This window comes from Pelobates fuscus, chromosome 2 (assembly GCF_036172605.1).
Source record: "Pelobates fuscus isolate aPelFus1 chromosome 2, aPelFus1.pri, whole genome shotgun sequence".
NCBI lineage: Eukaryota > Metazoa > Chordata > Amphibia > Anura > Pelobatidae > Pelobates > Pelobates fuscus.
Genome location: NC_086318.1, coordinates 400856153 through 400881575, shown reverse-complemented (window position 1 = coordinate 400881575; position 25423 = coordinate 400856153). Strand labels below are relative to the sequence as shown.

The 25423-nt window shown below is 38.6% G+C and overlaps 1 protein-coding gene across 2 annotated transcripts in view; it reads left to right on the top strand.

Annotated features, from left to right (window-relative positions):
• Positions 1–24422, top strand: part of KCNG3 (potassium voltage-gated channel modifier subfamily G member 3) — a 44705-nt gene extending 20283 nt beyond the window's left edge. For both annotated transcript variants that reach the window (XM_063441458.1, XM_063441457.1), the window contains exon 2: positions 22602–24422. In XM_063441458.1, coding sequence (XP_063297528.1) covers positions 22602–23247 — 646 coding nt within the window. In that variant the 3' untranslated portion in view covers positions 23248–24422. The remainder of the gene's footprint in view (positions 1–22601) is intronic.
• Positions 24423–25423: the final 1001 nt, after the last annotated feature.

Genomic DNA, 25423 nt, shown 5'->3' with positions numbered 1-25423 from the left:
ACACAGATTAGACCAGCATTAAAACCATTGACAGGTGAAGTGAATAACATTGATTATATTGTTACAATGGCACCTGTCAAGGTGTGGGATATACTAAGAAGTAAACTGTCAGTTCTTGAATTTCAGAAAAAATTGCAAGCAAAAAGATCTGAGTGACTTTGACAAGGGCCAAATAATTAGATGACTGGTTCAGAGCATCTCCGAAAAGGCTACTCCTATGGGGTGTTCCTGGTATGCAGTGGTTAGTACCTACCAACAGTAGCAGAAGTGAGTGTTACCGCTGAACTGACATCAGGCTCGTAGACGCCTAAGGCTCATTGATGCACGTGAGGAATGAAGGCTAGTCCGTCTGGTGCGAAAACACAGAAAAACTACTGTAGCTCTAATTGCGCAAAAACGTAATGCTGGCCATGATAGAAAAGGTGTTTGTGGGGCTGTGTAGCTGCAGATTGGTAAGAGTGCCAATGATGTCATGTGCATGTCAGCTTCAGCACTGGACCAAAGAGAAATAAAATAAGGTTGCCTGGTTTGATGAATAACCTAGATCAGGTGGATGGCGTGTGCATTGTTTACCTGGGAAAGAGATGGCAGCAGGATCCCCTATGGGAAGAAGGCAGGCCAGCAGAGGCAGCGTTATTCTCTGGGGAATGTTCAGCTGGGAAAACTTGGGTCCTGGAATTTTTGTGGATGTTACTTTGACATGTACCACCTACCTCAAGATTGTTGCAGACCATGTATAGCCCATTCATGGCAGTGGTGTTCCCTGATGGCAGGGTAAAGAACCCTGCCACACTGCAAAAACTGCTTAGGAATGGTTTGTGGAACATCACAAAGAGATCAATGTGTTGCATTGGCCTCCAAATGCCACAGATTTCAATCCTATTGAGCATCTGTACGATTTGGAGACCAAACCTTGCAACTTGCATGGCTTAAAGGATCTGCTGCATGTCCAGATACCACATTTAGAGGTCTTTGTGGAGTCCATGCCTCAACATCAGAGCTGTTCTGACAGCACAAGGAGATTTTAATGTTGTGGCTTTTCAGTATATACTATTAGTAATAATAATATGACATATTTATCCAGGAAGTCAGATTGCCATATCTCAGTTCAATGTATTTATGTCTGTTTTTGAAGCATTGGAGAGTATATTATTTTATTATAGGCTTGGCTAACAATTAATGTCTCAATCTGCAAATAAATCTCAGCATAAGAAATAATACAGTTTATGCGTGTATTTAATTTAAATATCTGAGAGATCTATTGTCCTAGCCAGCATTATGAACAAGTAGCGTAAATATGCAAATCCAGTTTAAAAGACTGCTCCACAGACATAAAGCACTTCAACTTTCTTAAGAGTGTGTCCTCTTTTTTTCATTTTACAAACAGTGCACAATTCAATACAAATTGGTACCTTTATATATTAACCTTGTTACACCCCTCTGGCTGTCAATCAGACAACCAGTCCTGTTACTTCCTGGTTTGGTTAACTCAGTGGAGCTAAACTCAAAATACAGTCAATGGCCGTGGGCACCTGCCTTGCAAAGATTTCTCAGTAGGCTGCATTGGTCTGTGATTGGACAGCCACATACATTATGGGCGATGTTATAAGGGGAGGGCTTACAAAGGCTTCAGGCAAGAGATCTGCAGCTTTTGCAAGTTTCTAATAGATATTCCCTTAATTATTATTTTTTTTTAATTAAAAGTATGCATGTTTTCATTTGATGTATATCCCACTAAACAGTGATTTTTATTTTATATGTATTGTGGCAGTGGAGTGTTCCTTTAATAAATTGTAAGCCTTCAAAGTAGTGACAATATAGATATACCAGACCGGCCCTATGTTCATCAAAAGGGAAACTGTCAATCTGCATTCACTCCTTTACCAGGAACGAGATTACACATACATTATCTATCAGTCAATGTCAATGCTTAGCAGCAGATAAAAAAAAGTAGCGACAATGTTAGAACCAGTTCTTCTTTTTTAGTAGAAGCTGCTGGTAACTATGTGTAGCTACTTTTGAGATTGGCAGAAATTATATAACCCCCTACATGTCAGTAAAAAGTAGCCAAATGTATAACTATATCCCAGTCTTACACATGCTCTCGGTAGATGTCAAATTGCTGATATAAATGTAACCGTAAATTGCTTAGTCTATCTAATAATTATCCATTTTCATCACTATTTCTATGTTTCTCCTAGGGAGTTTTTCAACTTGCTCTGAGAGTTTTCAATGCCGGCTTATCTGATTAGATACTGTGACTAGTAAATGCCTTTTTTGCTTAACTTTTTCCCAGTGCTAGAAACTTGTGATTAGTTAAAACACGTATACTTGACTCAACAGATCAATGCTAATATCAGTTATAGCAATTGCATTATCAGCGTTTAGGTGTCTAAGAGAAATTAAGGAGACTAGGAAACTCCATATTTTTGTACACAGAAGGCTTTTTACTCTGTAATGAGCTAGTGTGAAAGGTAAAAGAAGATAGAATAATTATCTAGAATAGTCAAATATGAGAGAATGTTCTTCTTTCCATCTTCCACTTATTTCATGATTCATTTTGCTATATTCTTTCATACTTTACGGACATCTTGCTGAAATCACTTTGCAGTTATCACCCAGACGTGTTTAATTTGCAGTGGGGTTGAACATCATTGGATATTGTCTGCAAGTGAGATCTAAAAATTACTTTCAGTACTAGAATATTTAATTGTAGGCTTGTGCATTTGGTTTCAAGCAAATTGCTATTTAAATTCTGTGTCTCCAATTCCATAACTCAGAAGTGTCATATGGACGTGTTACAAAACATACTAATTGGACATTGGCCAAATAAATAGGTTTGTTTAATTTGTGATTTAAAGTTCTGTCCATGGTGCCAAAACAAGAGATGAATGATGGGGAAGGAAGGAAGGACAAAAGGAAGGAAGGAAATCAGCAAGACCCAATGCTTAAAATATGGAACCGCATGCTCATAAGTAGTCAAACATTTAAGAACTTTATTGACTGAATTTGAATGGTATCTTTTAGAATTCAGTCAACTGAATTCCGACCGGAATTAGCCTCATTAAAAGGGTGCAAAAATGAACACCCTTTATTCCATCTTTATTCTAAATATATACCCATATATTTTTTCACAATGCACAAGTCTATTTAATTGTACCTAATTAAGCAGTAAATCATTTATTGGAAGACAAGTTGGCAGAAGAGGCTCGTCCACAGGGGCACTTGGGGCAGCATCCCACCAGTTGTAATGTGGGGGAAAAAATATTTGCATTAGCTAAAAAAGTGCTAAGCCCAAAAATTATAGGAAAATATTAGTGTGTCTTTAATACTATAATATGGTTCAGTTCTCCAGAGCCTCCCCTCCTCCTAATTGATATCTGTTTGGAGAGTTTTATTTCAGAGCATCTAGGTAAAAAAAATGGGGTTGTTTTGAAATCGGCCCTGTTTCAGCAGATTTTGAACATGCCTAGTGTCCTTCTTTAACCCTGTGTACACTGTGCTGAGAGCTAGTAGTGAGTCAGGTGTAGCTGAAATGGTTGGTGTCTATCAGTATCTTGATGTTTTAACCATGTGCACACTGTTTGCTGAGAGCTAATGGAGTAGCTGTCATGTTTCATTACCGCAGCAATATTTGATGAAAAGCTAAAGTTATCATAGCAGGAGCACCACTGAAGGGGAGGTCATGAAAGGGAGAGCTAAGAGAGGGCTAGAGAGATAGAGAGAGAGATTTCTAAGTATTTTACTCAGCTCTTCCTGTTGTATGAGTATCTATGTAGTTTACCCAGCTCTGTGGATCATATAGGTATCTTTGTATTGCGAGATAAATAGAAAAAAGGGTTGCGCCAAATAACAAACTATATAGAAAAAACAGAATTATTTGATAGAGTCTAATATGGTCATACTCAATTTTAGTAGGTTATCCTCCTGGCAAGTTGTGCATTTGGACTAGTATGAATAGCATACAGTGGTACAATCCCCACTTGTAGGATACGTGAAGAGGTGTGAATATCACAGCAGTGTGTAGACCATAACAGGGGTTAAAAGAGACAACAAATAGGGCTCACTGTATAAAAGGATGATAGGAGTATATATATATAGAAATGTTTACTCACATTTAATTAAGCAGGCGGACTGCTCAATGGATCAAGCATGCCTGGTATAATCCCCAGCTTAGACCATATTAGACCATATATTTTAATTCCGATTTTTATAGGACGTATTGCACTATTATCTTCTCTCTGTTTCCACGTACGGATCTCTACAAGTTGTCCTTATCCGGCTCCTTTTCAGAGCATACTTCCACACAGACCGTTGGTTATCCTCCTGGCAAATTGTGCATTTAGACTCTTCTGTTTATTTATTTTTTTCTGCTATTGATTGTGATCTATTACCATTATCATTGTTATTGGACTCTTTCTTATATTTTCAATATTTTATATCATTTTCATATTACTTTCATCTTTGTATAAAGTTTGTTATTTGGCGCAACCCTTTTTTCTATTTATCTTGTCTATTACATTTGTCAGTAGGGCTTAGAGGGAGTCTTACCTCAGGTTTGATGCCCATTATATAACTTTATAGTTTTGGTTTATTTAGCGCTGTTGCCCCTACCCTGCAATCTCTGTGTATTATATCTCTATTTTTCTCAGCTCTGTTTGTGGTATGGTTATCTCTGTATTGTACTCAGTTCTCAGTATGTTATAGTTATTTTTATGTTGTGCTTAGCTTGTTTTATTGTATGAGCATCTCTGTATTATGTTCAGCTCTCTGTATTGTATGGGTATCTTTTTACTGTACAGGGAGGACTTAAATTCTAGGGAAAGAGTCTGATCCCCATTGTCTTAAAACTTCACCAGTGTCCGCTGCAAGTTGGAGCTATGAATTTGAGGACTGCTCTGAAGACATCAAGTAGCTAAGTTTTGACCACAAGTGACATGTTGTTAGTCATAACATGTAGTAATTACAGTGACTGTAAGACCAAATAGCTCTTACCATTAGTAAGATTGTATTTTAGTGATCATACAAAGTGATTACAATTACGGGAATATAAGATCAAATAGCACTGACCACTATTGTCACATGCATTTTTAAAATGTATTTATAAAATATTTTACCAGGAAAGATACATTGAGATTTCTTTTCTTTCCAAGTATGTCCTGGGTCCACAAAATATTACATTGTTACAATGGGATACAATAAAATACAAAACAATATTAATACACAATATATACAAAATTTAACATAGAACAGGTAGGAAATATATGATCAACCATGACACGTGCATTCTGTTTTGAGGTATGCAGAGAGGGATCTCTTAAAGGACTCACAAATGTAGTGCTTACTGACATTTATTGATTATATACATATTATATGTGTTAAAGCTGTTGAGTAACTTTGGCACTAAGGCTAAGCTTCGTATCACCCATAGGTTAATACAGCCAGATTATAAAGAACATCACAAGTAAAAAGGACTAGGTGAATATCCCTGTAAAGACGAAATGCATGTTGTTGCCCAGTTCTAATTAACACCTAGTGGAATATATCAAAAGTACATAAATAATAAAGTGCAATAACTCAAAGTACATAGATATAATTGACAAGCTCAGTATTGCTCATAATTAAATTATGCATCATCAATGAAACAGCTTTGTGTATTATTTATTATGTACAATTTCTCATATACTTTGTTAATTTTGTAATTTAATATAAAGCTTTAGACACATTGTTAACTTCTCCCTTCTTCTACATTTAAATTAGCATGATAGATTGTGCTAACATTCTAAACTTTTTGTCAAGATTAACGTCACTATAAATTCTAACCTACAAGTCCAGCCTGGGTTTTTATGTGAATGGTTTACAATGCTTATTTGCTTTACTCCTGTATTTATAGAATTATGCTCTATATATAATTAAAAAAGGGGGAAGGGGAGGGGGGGGAGATTGGGGTACTGAATAGTGAATTTTGGGCAGCTGACAGCCCATTTACAAAATGGAGGCTAGTTTAGCCATCTTAGATAAATTCTCAAAAACATAGTTTCATTATTTTTAACAATGATATTTTGGAGTGAATTTTGGAAGTCAGATGTTTAAAGGGATACTCCACTGCCAAAATACTAATTTAAATTTAAAAAAAACAAAAAAACACTGTTTTGTAGATGTAACTCAAATGAAAACATGCATTGGGGGTATATCTAAAAACAGCTTGAAAACCTGCAGTTCTCTTGTCTAAAGCCTTTGCAAACCCTCCCCTTCTAATTCTGCCAATACTTGCTGAAGCTGTCCAATCGAAGACTTACCAGTGCAGGTCAATGAGACATTTATGCAAGGCAAATGCTCTGAGAAATTGCTGCCTCTTGATTTTAGCTCCACTGAGCTGAATAAACCAGGAAGTAACAGGACCTGTTGCCTGCTTAAAAGCCAAGGGGGTGTATCCAAGTTAATTCATAAACGTGTAAATTTCTATTGAAATTTGAACTTTTGGCAAAATGAACAAAACATTAGTTCAACAAAGAATCACATGTTTAAAATGGATTGAGGCAAACGTGATTCTTTGTTGAACTCATTTGCATATGCCCACCCAGTATCCTTTGCGGTAGTAACGTCACTGCAAATTTGTGATTTCTGTGTATAAAGCAAATCTTATGGCTTGACTGGTGTGCAGATTTTTGTTTAACATTGTATTAACTATCCACAGACTTTAGGTGGAAGGGGTTTTCAATCACAATTTTTCCCCACCATACCCTTTTTAGTTTTTACTTTGCAAGTACAGCCAGTAACCAATCTCATGCTGATGATTTGCATTAACAATAAAACAGCTGTCGATGAGTGGTTGACTGGTGTGCAGATTTTTGTTTAACATTCTATTTACTATATATATATATATATATATATTTATTTATTATACCATATTATATATATTACATGTATTGATTGTATTTTGTGCATTTAACATAAATTTTATCACCTGGAGAATACCTGTAATTATAGATAGAACAATGATCTCACTATCGTTGGGTGTGATACACAGCACAAAGCAATCTTAGTGACAAGGATTTGCCACAAGAATAATTGAGACTAAAATGGGAATAGGCAGATCAGTTCAACAAGAAGGTTGATCTGAACAGGGAGTTTGCTGAGCTATTTATATTTCTTGCTGTCAGGAAAGAGGGCATTGCGATTGCTGAACACTGATTTCTTCGAGTCTTTAGGGCAAACCCCAAAATGTTCCCGAGAGGTGGAAATTCTCATTAGCATGACATACTAACCTGAGATGTCTGATGCAAATGACGAAAGCAATGGTTCAATGTAACATTTAAAGAGGTACATGGCTAATGACAATGTGGGGGATTCTGCTTCATATGAAGACATACTGTCAGTGACTTTGAGCTGACATTAGCAAACTGTAAGACTAAGATTTCTAAAATTTAGGCTACTTAAAGAAAAACCGTCAGTTATCTTTTATTTTAATTATCCATTCAGCAAATTTTGAAAGGAAATTGAAGATTATGCTAGCTTTAGTGTACTAATAATCTTAATTTTAGTAATGACAGGGGGTGAGTATTTTGCATAATCTCTCTTTACTAGCTCCACACAGCAGCAAAGAAACATATAAAAAGAAAAGAACCAATCCCAAGAGAGTAGGATGTACATGAGGTGTAATGACCTAATCACTTCCTCTTTCATAACGCGACATCAAGCAGAAGCAAACATATAAAAAGCAATAACAATAACTCTTAAATCCAACATTCGACGGAGCAAACTTCCTCGTGAATTCCACACAAACAACCAAAATGTGTTCAGGGACGAATCATACTGAAAAGAGAGTGTGTGACAGGTTTAGACACATAGTCATGACGGTGGAAACCCAAGTAACGTACCATACACATCATTCAATAGTAGTAAATTGTAAATTACAATCGGATAATTGAATAACTATGTAATTCCAATGACAATTCCTTACCAAAGGCAATAAAATCATCGATGTAAACACAAAACATTCAGAGTCCAAGCTACCTTAGACCAGTGACATATATAAAGAAAACAAATATAAGGGTGTGCTAGCGAAGCAAGGAGTGAAAATACTCGCCTCCTGTCATTACTAAAATTAAGATTATTAGTACACTAAAGCTAGCATAATCTTCAATTTTACAACATGACAGGAGACTTCATATTTAGCATTTTTAATGCTGAGAAAAGAATGGAAAACTAAGGAAGAATCTCGGGGCTATGGGAGAAACCTCTCCGCTGAACGCCCGAACATCCGGTACCTGCCGGATAGCCACCAGACCAAGTATAAAAGTCCATCAGCAGATGTCCAGTCCCATAGAGAAATTGGAGAACGACCTCCACATCCCATAAGCCGGAGGTGGATGTCACTAGGTAGTTGGTACACAAGAGGATCCTAGTCCATCGGGAGTCCCCAGACCGGGACACGGGCCGTTGAGCTGTCCAAACCACCACATAATGGATCAAGGTACAGTTCCGAACACCAATCAGACCGGGAACACCCAGATGGAGAGGTAGCAAAGTCACGTCCCTGGGGCGAAGAGACTCCTAAGAGGTCCCCAGCAGCCAGCTATAGTCCGCCGTTCTGCCAAGAACCCCAGAAAGAGTCCAGGTCACCAGGGCAGCCAACCCTCCAGAAATAGAAGATGTGGGTTAGTAGGATATGAATGTAGGAGGAGGAGATTCTCACCAGTCAGTCCTGTAAGGTCTGGGAAACAAGGTCAACTCTGTCACAGTGGGACGGCCAAGGCGGTGTTATTCGCTGAACAACGAGATGATGGAGAATTTTTTCAAATATTGCAAGGAGGGAAAAGCATAAGTCCCCCGGGAGGCCCAGTTGGCCGGAGTGCAATCACCATTGTGCACTGTCGTTCCCTGAATCGACCCGAAGGAGTTTGTTCAGGAAGATAATGCCACGCCTTCCGCACACGTAATTGATCACTGGTTTTGGTAGTTTCACGAAGCCCCCAAGGATCCGAGTTGAGGGGTCAGGTGAAGAGCAGAGGTTGATCATGTCACAGAAAACCTAGATAGCATTGTCAAGAGCGATTGAAAAGGATCACCATAACGTGTCTTCATATCCAGTTTCGCAAGCCAGTCATCTACGTGAAAAGAGTCCTAATTAGGTTTGAATGCCTTACACCTAGATGCGATGGAATCTCCTGTGGGTGTTGTAGAAAGTACACTCAATGGTACCCTAGGGGCGCTCACCTGAGGAAAACAGTACCTCGCGAATCTGCTTTCAGGTAGAAACATAGAAACATAGAATGTGACGGTAGATAAGAACCGTTCGGCCCATCTAGTCTGCCCAATATTTTGAAATACTTTTAATTAGTCCCTGGCCTTATCTTAAGTCTAGGATAGCCTTATGCCTATCCCATGCATGCTGAAACTCCCTCACTGTGTTAACCTCTACCACTTCTGCTGGAAGGCTATTCCATGCATCCACTTCCCTCTCAGTAAAGTAATACTTCCTAATATTATTTTTAAACCTTTTCCCCAGTAATTTAAGACTATGCCCTCTTGTTGTGGTAGATTTTCTTCTTTTAAATGTAGTCTCCTCCTTTACTGTGTTGATTCCCTTTATGTATTTGAATGTTTCTATCATATCCCCCCTATCTCGTCTTTCCTCCAAGCAATACATGTTAAGATCCTTTAATTAAGATTAACTCTCGCTCTATGCAGGTAATAGAGTTAGTGATAGCGGGGTACCAGGTTAGATGTCCCGAAGTGGTTGGCGACAAGCCCCACTGTCGACCGGTCCCAAAGAACACCTCTTACTGAGGTTACAACGTAACACCTTCCTCATGGAGGTTTGGGTCTTAATGAGAGAAGCAGGACCATAAACATGTGTAATAACTTCCCTCAGGAAAATTATGCCCTGTGTCTGGTGTCCAGTGATTTGGCGCCCAGATCAACCAACCATCTGTCAATATGGAGGAGTGCTGCTATGCGCTTCCCATAGGAGAGGTGAACACTGGGTTTTCTGGCAAAACAGAAACATCTCCAAATCCATTCATGAATATCGTGAGCCCATTCCAAGACGGTGTTGGCAGTGTCCGGCATTATACTCATGATAGGGTCAATAGAGTCTAGCAGTTATTCTTGTCTCTGAGACCTCTCCTGACTCCCCTGCGGAGTTGTAGTCACCCAGAAAAATGAAGGGCATCATCCGCTGGTCAAATGCAGTCATCTGTGCCGTTCTGTGTGGGAGGGAAGGGCATGGGTTGTCCGACCGCAAGCGGTTTTGGACATCTTTATCTAGAGGCTTCAAAGCCACAGGTGCATAAAGTAGCCAGGTGGTCGAGAGGGGACCAGTCTCTCGAACGTGGGTGACGGATGTGTAGGTTACACAGCCATTGACCAGTAGGGTCCAGGGTCGTTTCCATGTCTTCTCGGTCAGTAGCGTGCGAGGCACCACCACCTTCAGTTACCTGGGGATGCCCCAGAAAGAAATAGGCAACTAGGTTTATAGTGATATGGGATACCCCTGTAGATGGCATAAACCAGTAGGCAGTCACAGGATGCAGAGCAAACAGATCAGCCTACCACAGTAGTAGGCAGTGCTCACAGAATCCCCTGCAGGGTTGTACTCTGAACAGTGGCCAAATAAAATAGGCGAGAGCTCACCCAGTAAATAGAGGTCACAACAGCATGTCTCCACTCAGCCACACTAAGCACACATATAGTAGGGCCCAGGGCAAGATTAATAGGCCAGTGGGCCTGAAACTGACAATTATCATAGGCCTAATTACAAAATCTTATCAATGAAAAACACTAAAACAATCATACCTCCGAAGCATCATGTATCTGGTGGAGGTGGTTATAGAGGGAACATCATGGGATGCAGCTATGAGAAAACACATTCCCTATGCTAATCTCTCACACTCATCTTTCAAGTAAATCCATACCCCCTAACAGCAGTGTCCAGTGAAGCATGAAGTCTATGGATTGGGTAAAAAGGGTGGACCAATTTTGATGTGAACCAGAACTGCCAAAAGGGGCAAGCATACGCAAAAATGGGGCATGTCTGCCCAAAGAATGCATGTCATGCTGCCTGACAGTCATGCAGGCTTGCCAACTCAGGGCAAACTATGCAGACAGCACCCTGAGCTTGGCATAAATGCGTCTAATGATGCACTTGCTCCACTCTTTCTAAGGACTGTCCCCTAGCAGTCACATTAAAACTTGTCTTCTTACCTTCTTACTAGCAGGCAGAAGCTCCCGGTATATAGTCTGGGACAGAGAATACGTGTATGTAGTGAGTGTAGAAGAAAGGGAGCATGCCACCGTGTTAGAGAGGCCAAAGTCAGCATTACCTTAACTCATTTCATTGTCAGCCAGCCAGCAAGTTTTGTTCCTCTACATCCCTCTTAAGTTTCCATACCTAAGCAAGAGTATGTGAAAATTAGTTAGGGTTGCCACCTTTCTTTGAAAAGAAAAATACCAGCCTTACTAACTTGCATAATACATTTTGTATGAGTGACATCGCATGATGCGAGATAATTTTGTAAAATCACCAAAAACCTTCTTACAGTTTGATTCTACTGTATATATGGATTGCTCCCAGTGTCTCACATGTCTCCAAGTGTCCCCTGGTGTCCCCATGTCTCCCTGTGTCCCCCAGTCTCTCGGTGTCCCCATGTCACCCAGTGTCTCAGTGTCCCCATGTCTCCCAGTGTCTCAGAGTCCCCATGTTGCCCAGAGTCACAGTGTCCCCATGTCTTCCAGTATCCTCTAGTCTCCCAGTCCCCTAATCTCCCAGTGCTTCAGTGTCCCTAGTGTCTGTGTCCACAGGTCTCCAGTGTCCCCTATGTATCACGGTTTCCCCTGTGTATCACAGTGTCTCAGTGCCCCATGTCTCCCAGTGTCCTCTCATGTCTCAAAGTCGCCTAGTGTCCCCATATCTCTCAGTGTCCCCAAGTGTCTCTTTGTCCCCATGTCGCCCAGTGTCCTCTAGTGTCTGTGTCCCCATGTCTCCCAGTGTCCCTTAGTGTTTGTGTGCCTATGTCTCCCAGTGTCCCCATGTCACTAGTACACTGATACATTGGGACACTGCGAGACATGGGGACACTGAGATACCAGGGGACACTGGTAGACCTGGGAAAATGAGACACTTGGGGACACTGGGATACATGGAGACACTGGGGGAGACAGGCATCAATATTTTTCCACTACAGAGCATTATCTCAAATAAGATCGGGAGGCTACAGTGACAAAGGTAATGTTGGAAAAAGGTAAGTAGTACCCTTTTTTCCTTTTTTTATTTGGATGAATTAATCTAAATGGTGAGGAGAACACTATAGCATTAGGAATTGTATTCACTACAGATTTCCTTTAATTCACGTTTTAATAATTCATCAATGTTTACTTTCCAGGGACACCCTACAGAGATCTGGATACTTGACACCCAAAGAGAAATGCAGTCTCTAACAACCTATAAAAAAAACCTCAAGTGTAAATAAAAATGACATTAGCTGGAGCTGTTATGAGAAAGTACATTTCACATACCAAGGTCATGTGCTCAGTAAAGCTACACTCAACACGCGTTACTGCAGGAAAACAAGATACAATAAGTTCAACACTGACCTTTTCATGATCCTCTAAAAATATAGTTTTATGAGTATCAAAATAAAGTGAAACACATAGCAAAGCATTATATAGGTTATTTTGCTGGCAATTAAGAAATATATTTGTGATCTTCAAGTCTTCACATAAAAAGTAACCAATTGCTGTGTGTGTGTGTGTGTGTGTGTGTGTGTGTGTGTGTGTGTGTGTTTCTTTACTACATGCTAAAGTTGTTTCAGTTCCTTTGTTAATTCCCCAATAATTTCAGTTTTATTGAATAAACCTCAATGATTACTACATTACAGGCACACATCCTTCTCTAATGGCAATTCTATGTTTGGCCACTTTTGATGGATTACATCTCACACCGGCACGACATTTAGTAAAGTCTTACCTGAAAACAGGCACAGCATGCAAATTAATTTTTGCATGATGACAAGAGCTGAAAGCTACATGAGAATTGTATGGGGGAAAAAATTAATCAATAGAAATACAACAATATTAAGTTGTCATGGTGATAGAGCAATACCTTGTAAGTGTGTTAATGGTTTAATGGATAGAACGATGTATGTGTCATGCAAGGTTTACAGGTGTTTGACTGCATTCAGCTAATACTCAAATCTAATAAAGAAAAAAAAAGAAAAAAGGGTATAAGTGGAGCTCTACAGTACCTGAATAAAAGATGAATACACTGGTTGTAGTTTTTTACAGAAATATGTGAACAATATATAACATATTCATAGTGCAGATGGTACATACAATAAAAAGTAGGTATAGGTATGACAATTCACAACTCACAAGTAAAGAGCCAACTGGTCACCTGGCTCTAGTGTGTATCCCTTTGGGATCTTTTAGGGGAGATCCACAGCCCTCTCTTCTCTCCTTCTGATCTCCTTCACATCCAAATTTGTTTGCAGGATTGGTCAGTAAGACTCCAATAGTAGAAGTTAAAGGATCACTATAGGGTCAGGAACACAAACATGTATTTCTGACCCTATAGTGTTAACACCACCATCTAGCCCCCCTGGGGCCCTCATGCCTCCATAAATATAGTAACAATCCTACTGTATTCAAGCCAGAAGCTGTAAATCTGCATTCTGTTAGACTCAGAAAATCAAGTAGTCTGCTGACATGTGGTAGCCTGATCCAATCACAATGCTCCCCCATAGGATTGGCTGAGACTGACAAGGAGGCAAATCAGGGGCAGAGTCAGCATGATTCAAACACAGCCCTGGCCAATCAGCAACTCCTCATAGCGATGAATTGAATCAATGAATCTCTGAGGAAAGTTCAGTGTCTGCATGCAGAGGGAGGAGATACTGAATCACAGGATGCTGTGCACAGTGCTACCCTGTGCTCTGCTGACAGCAGATCTGAGAGAATGGGGGCATATTATGCCTCCATCAACTCTATTTTCTCAGAAAATACAGTGTTTACATGAGAAAAGCTGCCTCATTAAGCTGAAGTTGTTCAGGTGACTATAGTGTCCCTTTAACAAATTTATTGTAAAAAACAAATAAAAATCAGTAGATCATTTTAGTTTTATTTGTTTTTTACAATAAATGTGTTAACTTCTACTATTGGAGTCTTCCTGTCCATTCCTGCAAACAAATTTGGATGTGAAGGAGATCAGAAGGAGACAAAAGAGGGCTGTGGATCTGCCCTAAAAGATCCCAAAGGGCTACACACTAGAGCCAGGTGACCAGTTGGGTCTTTACTTGTGAGTTGTGAATTGTCATACCTATACTCACTTTTTCTTGTATGTACCATCTGCACTATGAATGTGTTATATATTGTTCACAGATTTCTGTAAAAAAAACTCCAACCAGTGTATTCATCTTTTAGTTAGGTACTGTAGAGTTCCACTTATACCCTTTTTGTTTTGTTTTATTACATTTGATTGTGAGGGTTAAGGGGATCCTTCACATAAGTGTTGAGCCTCTTCTATTTTCATTGTATATGCGTGCACACTTTGGGAAATACTCAAATATACTTATGTAATATGAAGGGCTACATAGGGGTAGGAGGATGCAGCATATGTTAGTCTGAGGCTCAGTAGTTTGGTCTGAAAAAATTCGGATTTTGTCCATGTGACTTTCCACTTTGGAAAAAACAAAATGGTGCCAAAATTGGCCAATCCGTGAACTGCAAAATATAATTATTATGATTATATTTTGCAGCATACTGATAGGTGCATTTTTGCCAAAAAGAAGTAAGGAGCATAAAAAAAATCTATATTTATTAACCCCTTAAGGACAGGCGACGGATATATTCCGTCATGATTCCCTTTTATTCCAGAAGTTGTGTCACTAAGGGGTTAAATATATAATGTAGAAATATAGATATTGTTTTACTGACCCTTGTGTTTTTCTCTCTATTGGTCAATACTCACTTAGTCTGTGAATGAAATCAATATTTATTGGCTGTCTGATAGCCGTCAATCATCTATTTTTTCATCAATCATCTTTTTTTTATTTGGCACCATGGATCCATAGATGTATCTCCGAATCACAAAACTAACAAAACCGTTGGCCCTTTGTATGTTTCGCTTGTTTAGTGATTTGTCCATATAGTATTTCAGACTAAATGTCAGACAAAATTTGTGCAAATTACAATTTGTTTGAAGCTGTATGCACAAATCTAATCTGCACCAAGCATGTGTTTCCAGCTCCCAATTGGTCCCTGCTATATCATGGTCAGGAAGCTTGGAAAATTAGTAAAGGATCCATGTTTTCCAGAATATAGAGTAGTTCTATATAGTCCTAGTAAGAGACACACTTCCAGTACTGACATTGTTCATCTAATGATTGAGGTCATGAACCTCTTCTTGTTTGGCTTTACCTTTATGTGTCAAAAATAAAGATTAGCTCAGCATAGTCCTAATGGCCAACTAATAGGGACCATATATTCAATTTTACTGAAATAAGTCCTCTACCTCTTCTTTTTTTGGCTTTATCTTGATGAGTGTTGTAATTAGGAATGTGCATCTTCTGTAGGTGATTAAGTCAGTACATGAAGAGTTGTGTTACCTGCAGTGAAGAATTTGATTGTTGCATGATGTTTTCTGGAAATCCTGCAAATGTTGAGTTCACCTTTGTTTAGTTTGAACATCTATACATGAGCAATGATACCTAAATGTGTGCTTAAAGGAACACTATAGGTTCAGGAATACAAACATGTATTCACAAACCCTATAGTGTTAAAACCACCATCTAGCCTCCCCTGGTCCCCTCATGCTTCCCTTAATATAGTAAAATCGTATTTGTATGCAAGTCTGCAACTGCTGCCTCTGCCCCTGATCTGACTGCTTGGCTGGCATCATCTGAAGTGGTGGTCTGAGCGAATCACAATGCTTTCACATAGGATTGGCTAAGATTGTCAAGGAGGCAGATCAGGGGCAGAGCCAGCACAAGTCAAACACAGCCCTGACCAATCAGCATCTCGTCATAGTGATGCATTTAATCAATGCATCTCTATGAGAAACATTCAGGGTCTCAATGCAACAGGTGGAGACACTGAATTGCAATGCGGCACATTGGGAAGCACATCGGCAGCCATCCAAGGAGTGGCAGTGGAGTTATCACTAGGCTGTAATGTAAACACTGCATTTTCTCTGAAAAGACAGTCTTTACTGCAAAAAGCCTGAAGGCAATGATTAAACTCACCAGAACAAATACAATAAGTTGCAGTTGTTCTGGTGACTATAGTGTCCCTTTAATTATGGCTTGTATGGGGGGAGAATAGTTTTCTAGGCATGCCAAGATGCAAGATATGAATTTGGTTCAACCACAAGATAATCAGACATGCAATAATGTTTTTGTTATCTTTTTAACTAATATGCTGTAGTGTGGATCATCCCAGGAGATCAGAGCTAGCCAGTCTGGTTGTGAATACAATGTGAAGTTTAAGTATTTACTTGCTGGCAAACATCATTTCTAAACTTATCCTTCGCTAAATGTTTCATATAGCAGTGCTGCTATCAAACGTTTATGATGTGATTGAAGGAGAATTACTATCATCCATTCTACTGAAGTTCTTAAGTTAGTTTATGATGCTGTCAGTGGCAGCTTTACTACCTGAAAAAAAAAAAACAATTTGTGATGTGGTCAAAAAGGTTCATTTAGGCAGAATCAATTGCTTTGCCTCTTCAAACTCACAAAAGTTTTACTTTGTAAAATAACACAGTTAGTATTTTTCAAATCACATTTTTCTAAAGTTTGTATTATGTTGTATTCATTATTTATTTCATTTATTATATTGACGGAAATGCCAATTATTCTGCACATGTCCTACCCCATAAGTTATACATTAATAAAGAAAAACTTGCCAACTTTCTAGGTCTCTACATTTTGGCTTATGGGGGTAAGATCTTATCAAACGGAACATTAGATCAATGAATTTTGAGTGAACACACACAAGGTCAATCACTAAGCTCCAACCAAATGACTTAAAATATCACCGAGGTGACGCAGTTGTGTATGGAGGACTAATCCAAAAAATCATTAGACTCACTAAGAGACACTGACGAGCAGTTCCATGAGATTCTTACTGATCATTGCACCTCTAAGGGTAAGCACAACTTTAGAGTGCATATAATGATTCACATTTTAAAAATATAATATTAAACCTTAAAGCAATTATTAAGAAATACATGTTGACAATGCACCTTGTTTGTAGATCATCATTACAATACTTTAATTATTGATAGGATTTCGATTAAAAACCTGCTAACATTTAATAGCTGGAAACTGTGATGATTCTAATTGGTTCACATACTTTTTTTGTCACAACAATATTTATTAGTAAAATATATTACAACCTGTATAATTACATATCGTATTTGTAAAACATGAAGAATATCATTGTGTAAGCATTATATGATGTCACTTTAGAAATCCTTATTGTACAATCTCACTGTACACAGTCCTTTATGCACCCTTTAAATGCATGCTTCAAAGCAGACACATTTGTTTTAGTTTAGCTTAAAAAAAATAAGTATGTTATTGAAATTGAAATGTGTTGTCAATATTTCCTATTATGCTGTCATTTTAGGGAATATTCATTCCTAAACATGGAAGCTGATTTCTTAAAGTAAACTGAGGGCATTTGAAAAGTAGTGTTGATTTTGGACATTATAACTGCTGTACATCGTAAAAATCAATCTTTGGTTAGGATTGTAAACTTAGGGATACATCAAATCCACTATCAATCTATATTTCCAATATATTTCCAATATGTTCAATATTTCCTCAACAACTTAAATAAATCTTCATATAAATCTAATTGCATTTAAATGTCTTGACATGCCCGACAATCAATCTGTGCATAAAAATCTTTGTTTTGATATTATGTTATACTCTATGTTTAATAAAAAGTGGTGGGGGGCGGAGCCTGACAGCCAAACGAAGCGGTCGCACAGCAGTGGAGCTCCTGGCTCCAAATCCCGAAAACGACTAAAAACCATTGAAATTACCGGTTTTCCAGCCTCAGCAACGGTGGTAGGCGATGGCGAAACCGTTATATCGCTCCACTGAACAGCGACGGCATCCAGAAAATGGACCCGAGGCCTGCATGCAGCCTATGCGAGCAGCATGGGGAGGCGGCCGATCCCCCAGCCGACTGGTACCCGCTGCGCCGGAGGCTTATTCAATGCACCTTCTCCCCCCCCCCCTTGCCGGTGGGGGTCATCCCGGCAATCGCAACAAGCAGCTTGAAGCAGAGAAACCAGGGCGCAGAAGCCGCCGGGCCATCGACACCCAAAATGGCGGAAGCCACGAGGGCCCTAGCGCCTGAACCCCACCTCTTGCCGTTATCGGAGAGGATAGACCAACTTCTGGCGGACTTCTGGGCCAAATTAGACAGCAGAGGGAGAGCCCAGGAAGGTACCCCATCGACATCTAGTCCAAGGGACCCCACTCTGAAGCCCACAATGCTGACACAGACCCAGAGGGGGACGTGGAAGGCGGGAAGATGGAGGCGGGGAACCCGACACGAGCCCCAGCACTACTACACCCGGTTCCAGGTGAGGCACCCAAAACCTCAACGAGGGCTGGCCCCGGGACTACCCCCGCTCCGTATACCCCCTCGGCACAAGCGGCAACAGGGGACACTGCTGACAGCGGGCACTTACTCACCCCGACTGCCTTTGTGCGCCTCTCAGCAACAGCCTGACACTCCGACGAAGTATAATGATGGCGGACGACGGCAGAGGGCCCTGCACTTGCCTCACCTACCCAAATCGCCTTCCTCCCGAGCGCCAATTGAACCCACTGGGTCAAAAGAACACCACTCACGAGCAGACCCACAGCATAGCTACCAACGACTTCCCCATAGACTGGGCATTGGCTAAATGGGCAGGAATCCCAGGACTGTCTCACGGGACAGGTTTCCCCAGGCGAATCCCCGCTGTGACACTGCTTTCTTATATGCCCCTCACATGCCACCATCTTTGCTCACACCATCTTTGCTCAACCTCTGGGACTCCTGCCTGGACACACTACCTGCCTTACAACCAAAGCAGTCAAATATTTTAACAGGACTCTCTACACGGCAGCTGAGCACGGTCCTTACCTAATACATATGTTATGCATTCCCTGACTTGTGGTTCCCTGATACCCTGTTTAGTCTAATCGCTGACTCACTTCAGCAGTCTTATGTATGCATTGCCTTCTTTTTTTGTGTTTGTTTTGTTTGTGTTTTTTCTCGCAAGGTGATTGCACTTTAATCGAGTTTGCTAGACCCTCTATCTCCATGATAGTTTAGCTTATATATATATATGTCATCTCACTTAGCTACTGCTATACTGCAAACCGTGACTACGCATTATGACAGCAACAGCATAGCAAAATTAAAACTGATAACTAAACGTTAGTTTATATGTTGGATAATCTTACTACGCTAACCTGACTAAGGAGAGAATAGAAGCAAGCTATAATCAACGATATGACTCTAGCCACCTGACTTAGCAGACCCAGCAGTGTTAAGCAATACCTGTACACACATGTTTCATGCACTTACATGTTCACTCTGATGTTTAAGCTCTCATAAATTAGAGATTTAAAGCAAGGTTAGCAGATGTTACTGCCTCTGAGAATAATCAACTTTAAGCATGACAATGTTGGCTATATCAGAACCTCTAGTTAAATCGTATCTTATATTCTGACATAACCTTTTCAGACCTAGCCTGTTACTATTATTTAAAAATGTGCTGTTAATCGCATGCCATGTCTAACCCACTGTTTCTAATCAACTTGCCAATGCTGTTGTGGCATCGCAAGAAAAATGTTATCCGTATTCACATGCACAAGAAAAATAAAGAATTAAAAAAAAAAAAAAAAAAAAAAAGTGGTGCATATTGCTTTCCATGACTTGGCATCGTGAGGGTTAACGTGGCACGGTACATATGCTATGAATTGCTTTGAAGTTAGATTTAAGTGGGGAGAAAGTGGGTGGCATTAGTTTGAGTTCTCCCAGAGCAGACTGGGAATAAGACAGCATGATGTCCGAGGAATTTATTCAATAAACAGTGAGTTGCGCGTTTTCAACCAACGTCAGCTTAAACTTTTTCTTCCAATCAGCTAATCTAACCTAGATTTATGTTTAAGTGTCTGATGAACATACAGGTTTTCAGTGCTAAACTAATATGAAATGTGTCTGAAAATTTTACTTAACAATGATGTATTAATTAAGGGACCACATTCTGCTTAATAACGGATGAATTTGCTTTCAAGTATATTAGAGGTTAAGAATTTAGCTCAAATAAAAAATAAAAAAACTATTTAAGCTCCAAATCTTACCATTACTGCTTGCAAATAATTTCAGGCCGTTCCGCCTCATCAATTCAGTTTAATTGAATTTGACTTCCCCCTTATATAATTCCAAGCAATACAATTCTGCAAAGGAAAATAAAGAAAACAGATATTATCCTTCCGATACAAACCTGTAATGCTTTAGGGTCCCTGTTATTAGGTATATTCAGGCCCCCCAGCCGTTTGGAATAAAATTAAGAACATTTAACTTTTACCTACCTTTTACCAGGAAACCTTTGTGCTGCTTAGCGCTCTACCTCCTGCAATGTCATGGAGGAGAAATGGCCCTATCCAATTCTCCTATTGAGGAGTATTGAGAATGTAATGGGCATGCGCCGTGAATTCCACATGCGCATTCAAGCTTACTATAGGAAATTATTGAACCAGTGTGCTTACCTGTGGGGGCTTCTGCATCACGTGACAAAGTTTTACTCGGTCAGTAATGGGGAAACACCGCTGCTGGCTCTTAGTATGACAGCCGCCAGGGGGGATTTATCCCTGCAATGTAAACATTGCATATTCTAAAAAACTGTAATGTTTTAAATTGCAGGGTTAAAAAGGGACAGGACTACTTCTCCCAGGCCACCTCATTGAGATGAAGTGGCCTGGGTGACTTTAGTGGCCCTTTAATTGTCTACGTTCATCACATATGTAACTTGAATGTTAGTGAGTCATTGTCGTTCATCTTCTTATATTGCTAGAGGGGGTATTGCTAGATGGGGCTGACAGGTTTTAGAGCTTTGAGTGGGATCCTGCAAAGTCTAATTTAGGCACCATATCATTGTTAACCCCAGGTCTCTAAGTAATACTAAAAATAGAAAAATGAATCCAGGCACTCCAAATGAATTCCAAGAAAAAGGCAATTTATTGGAACCAGCAGCTACAAAGCGACGTTTCAACCCCTAAGGTTCTTTATCAAGCTGGATAAAGAACCTTAGGGGTTGAAACGTCGCTTTGTAGCTGCTGGTTCCAATAAATTGCCTTTTTCTTGGAATTCATTTGGAGTGCCTGGATTATTTTTTCTATTTCTACTATTATATTTGGTCCATTTGGGTACTGGGACATATCCAGTTAAGCACCCTGGATTCCTTGGCAAAGGGTTGAGTGCACTTCCATAAATTTTCTACATTTATCTAAGTAATACTTAAATTACTCCTCCAACTATTTTATATTTTCATACCATTTAAATGCACCGTATTTAGAGTATATTATGCGGCACAGTGTCGGGTATCTCTGAAGGTGCAGGATTTTAATACAGTAAGGTGAAGGATTAAAAAGCATGGCATGGGTTTAATACAGCAGGTGTGGTACTTATAAATATTGGTGCATGTAATACTCTGAATTCAATGAAAGATTTGGTATCCACGTGTGATTTATCAAACATATTCATTTATTAAGTTTGGACCCAGCACATGGTATAGGGCTGGATCCAGGAGGGGTTTACGGGTTTACATCAATACATAAGGGAGGGCCATAAAATTTACCCTTGGGCTGAAGCCTCTGGTCATTTTTCAACCTAGCAAAATCCCTGATGGCAGATAAGCAATCGGACCAAAATGTGATGCTAGTGGTGGCTTGGTGTCAACGTTGAGGTGAAGTGAAGAGAGTTAAATGACACTTTTCCTATCCCAATAAACAAATATTTGCTATAGTTGTTATGAATGATACTTCTAAAATAGAAAAAAAATGTTTTTTGTGTCTCTTGTAGGAGATTCGTGGGAGGGGGGGACACCAGACATTTTCCTTTTTTATCTCTTTTATTTAATTTTGCCTTCTTGAATACTGTGCACTTTTAATTGTGAAATATGTGACTATTGACTTTTGTAAAGAAAAAAAACAATTTCCTCCTTTCATTTCAGTCAGAAATATAACAGTAGCCCAACAAAGTCCTGTACATTTTTCTAAAATAAATAGAAAGCATATAGCACAGACGTGGAAAGCTCACAAGGCAGAAATGTCTGGTTTTGCCCATTCTCACCACAAGCTCTTTAAATGAATCATCAAACACAGAATGCCAGGCAGAATCTGGCAAATTCTAAGGTAATGCCTATAGGTTATTGGAGCGGCAATAACTGCATGAGGTATTTGGATTAATAAAATTAAAACTGCTATGTTCTAGTTGAAGTTATCTGAATTCTAAGCTACAGAGATGGAATGCCAAAGCTCTATTAAATGTTGATGTGACAATAAATTATTCAATATGTTTTCTTTCAACAGAATAATTGAAGCGATCTGCATAGGATGGTTCACAGCAGAATGCATCGTGAGATTCATTGTTTCCAAGAATAAATGTGAATTTGTGAAAAGACCATTAAATATCATTGACCTGTTGGCGATCACTCCTTATTACGTGTCTGTTCTCATGACCGTTCTCACTGGAGAGAACCCACAGCTGCAGAGGGCCGGAGTCACGCTTAGGGTTCTGAGGATGATGAGAATATTTTGGGTAATTAAGCTTGCAAGACACTTTATTGGCCTACAGACACTTGGATTAACTCTTAAAAGGTGTTACAGAGAAATGGTCATGTTGCTTGTATTTATTTGTGTGGCCATGGCAATTTTTGGTGCACTCGCTCAGCTCCTTGAACATGGATTGGACCTTGAAACAAAAAACGAGGATTATTCGAGCATCCCAGCAGCTTGCTGGTGGGTGATCATTTCAATGACTACAGTAGGTTACGGCGACATGTATCCAATCTCTGTCCCTGGCCGGATACTCGGAGGACTCTGTGTAGTCAGTGGTATTGTTCTCTTGGCACTTCCTATAACTTTTATTTATCACAGTTTTGTGCAGTGTTATCATGAACTGAAGTTTAAATCGGCCAGGTATGGCAGAACACTGTCAAACGAATACTTAAATTAATGCTTCAGAGATTTGACAGACATTTGTTTTATTTATTTATTTTTTATTTTATTTATTTTTTACTTAAAATCTGCACTACAAAGAACTATACTTAGATGTGAATGCTGTATCACAGTGTCACTGCAGGAAAAAACAAACAAAAAAAACTGAACCCAAAAGCTCTTTACTATTTAAAAAAAAATAAAAAAAAATTACTTAATTTGAGTTGACAACAGACTGAAAAATTTTTAGCAGAAGTAGCAGAATGGCAGAAAAAGATCTATACTTTTTGTATTGTTTAAGTTAGATATTTTAAACTATATTTTGCAATTTAGTGGCAAACTCATCACAACTTACAGTGGTACAGAAATATTTTATAAATCCCTATACTTAGGGGGCAACCTTGTCATGTACCGGTAATTGACTCTAAAATGATAAAGATTAAATGCCGTAATATGATTTATGGCCTGTTATTAATTCTTTGACACAACGACCATTGCCAAAGGGTTCATCCACATTTGGAATGTTAAATGCCCATAGACTTAAATAATTACTTGATAGATTTATTAGATGATGAAGGAGCATTTGTAATACATGCAGCACAATTATTTTTCTGGACATCAGAAAAAGGAAGAAAAGCCGACAACTGATCATTAATATCAGCTCACAAAGTAGTTACTCAAAGTGAATTTCAAATTTAAGGCTAAAATATTTAAATTGGAAAAAATCTCTAAATCTTGCTTTACTTTCGCCTACTTAGGCCTAACATTTTAAATTTACTTTGAATTCACTTTGAATTCTCCCTTTAATAAATAACTCTGCAAATGAAATGGTGAAAGCTAAATAAAATAATATTGCCCTGGATTTTAATGACATACATCCACGTTTTCTGAAAACTAACTGCGCAGGTAAATTTTCTCAGCATTGGGAAGCATTTTTTGTAGTTTAAAAAGTTTGTTTTTAGGAACTTGGGTTATTCACTACAAAGTGAGTTTTGGTGAACTGGCAAACAGTTTGGAAAACTCAAATTAACAACAAACTCTTGAATTGGAAAAAAATTTTTACCGGTTGGTTATTTAGGTTAATTTTGCAACTCTCTACAACTAACTGATCAGTATATAAATCCCTCAAATAAATGTAATTACAACTCTATTCAAGCCATGGTACGTCTAAATACTACATTTGATAATTATTAGTTTTTATAACAATTAATAAATATTTTCTTCAAAGCTCACCATTATGTGGTATGTATTTTTTCTGGGTTAAATAAGTAAATAGGAAATTTATTTTAAAAAAAAAATAAACAAAAAAAATAAAACAACCAAACAAACTGTGATCAAGAGTGCTTCTTTTATACATGCTATAGTAGGTTTGTTAAAATAATTTTTTAGAGAAATTTTATTGTTCTAACGTGGAATGGCTGTATTAAAATAAATTAACCCCTTCAATAATTAAATCTCTTTATTAAACATATAAATAATTTATATATATATATATATATATATATATATATATATATATATATATATATGTGTGTGTGTGTATCTGAATTTGTTTTTGCAGAAATATTGGAGGGAAGTATAATGTGATAATTATTTTATAGTATCCATTTTCTAGCCATGCTTTCTATAAATTCTGGAAAATTAGCATAGAACTGCAATGCTTTGATCATGTTTTGAAAAATTACCATGGGTGCAGAAATAAAAATGTAACAACATACAAAATGTGTGACTCAGATATCTGAATACAATTATTTAAAATTCTCACTTTAGTTAATATCCCTGTAAGTGTGTAGATTATTTAGAGCATACGTAACTGCATCAATCACTAAGTGAAGAGTGCATCAGAACACCTACAAATTGACAATAAATAGCCTTCCCACAAAAAGTAGTACTTAAACAAGGGGACTTGAGAAAGAAATCGCAGATGTGTCTGATTTTTGAGAGTTAAAAATCACTAGCTCAAAGTAGAGTAACCAAGGAACTGAGGAAAAGTAACCAAATTCCTGCACAAACGGTGAGTGGTGTCCAGCAGACACCCGGTAAGAAGTCAAATAGGTCAAAAAATTTTTGATGGTGGAGGGAGCACCAGAGCACTACAGTTGTAGTTATGGTGCTTGTGCTTATAGTTTCCTTTAAAATGTAATCTAACTTAATATCACACTTTTTTTTTTTTTCTTCATCTGGCAGTAAAAATT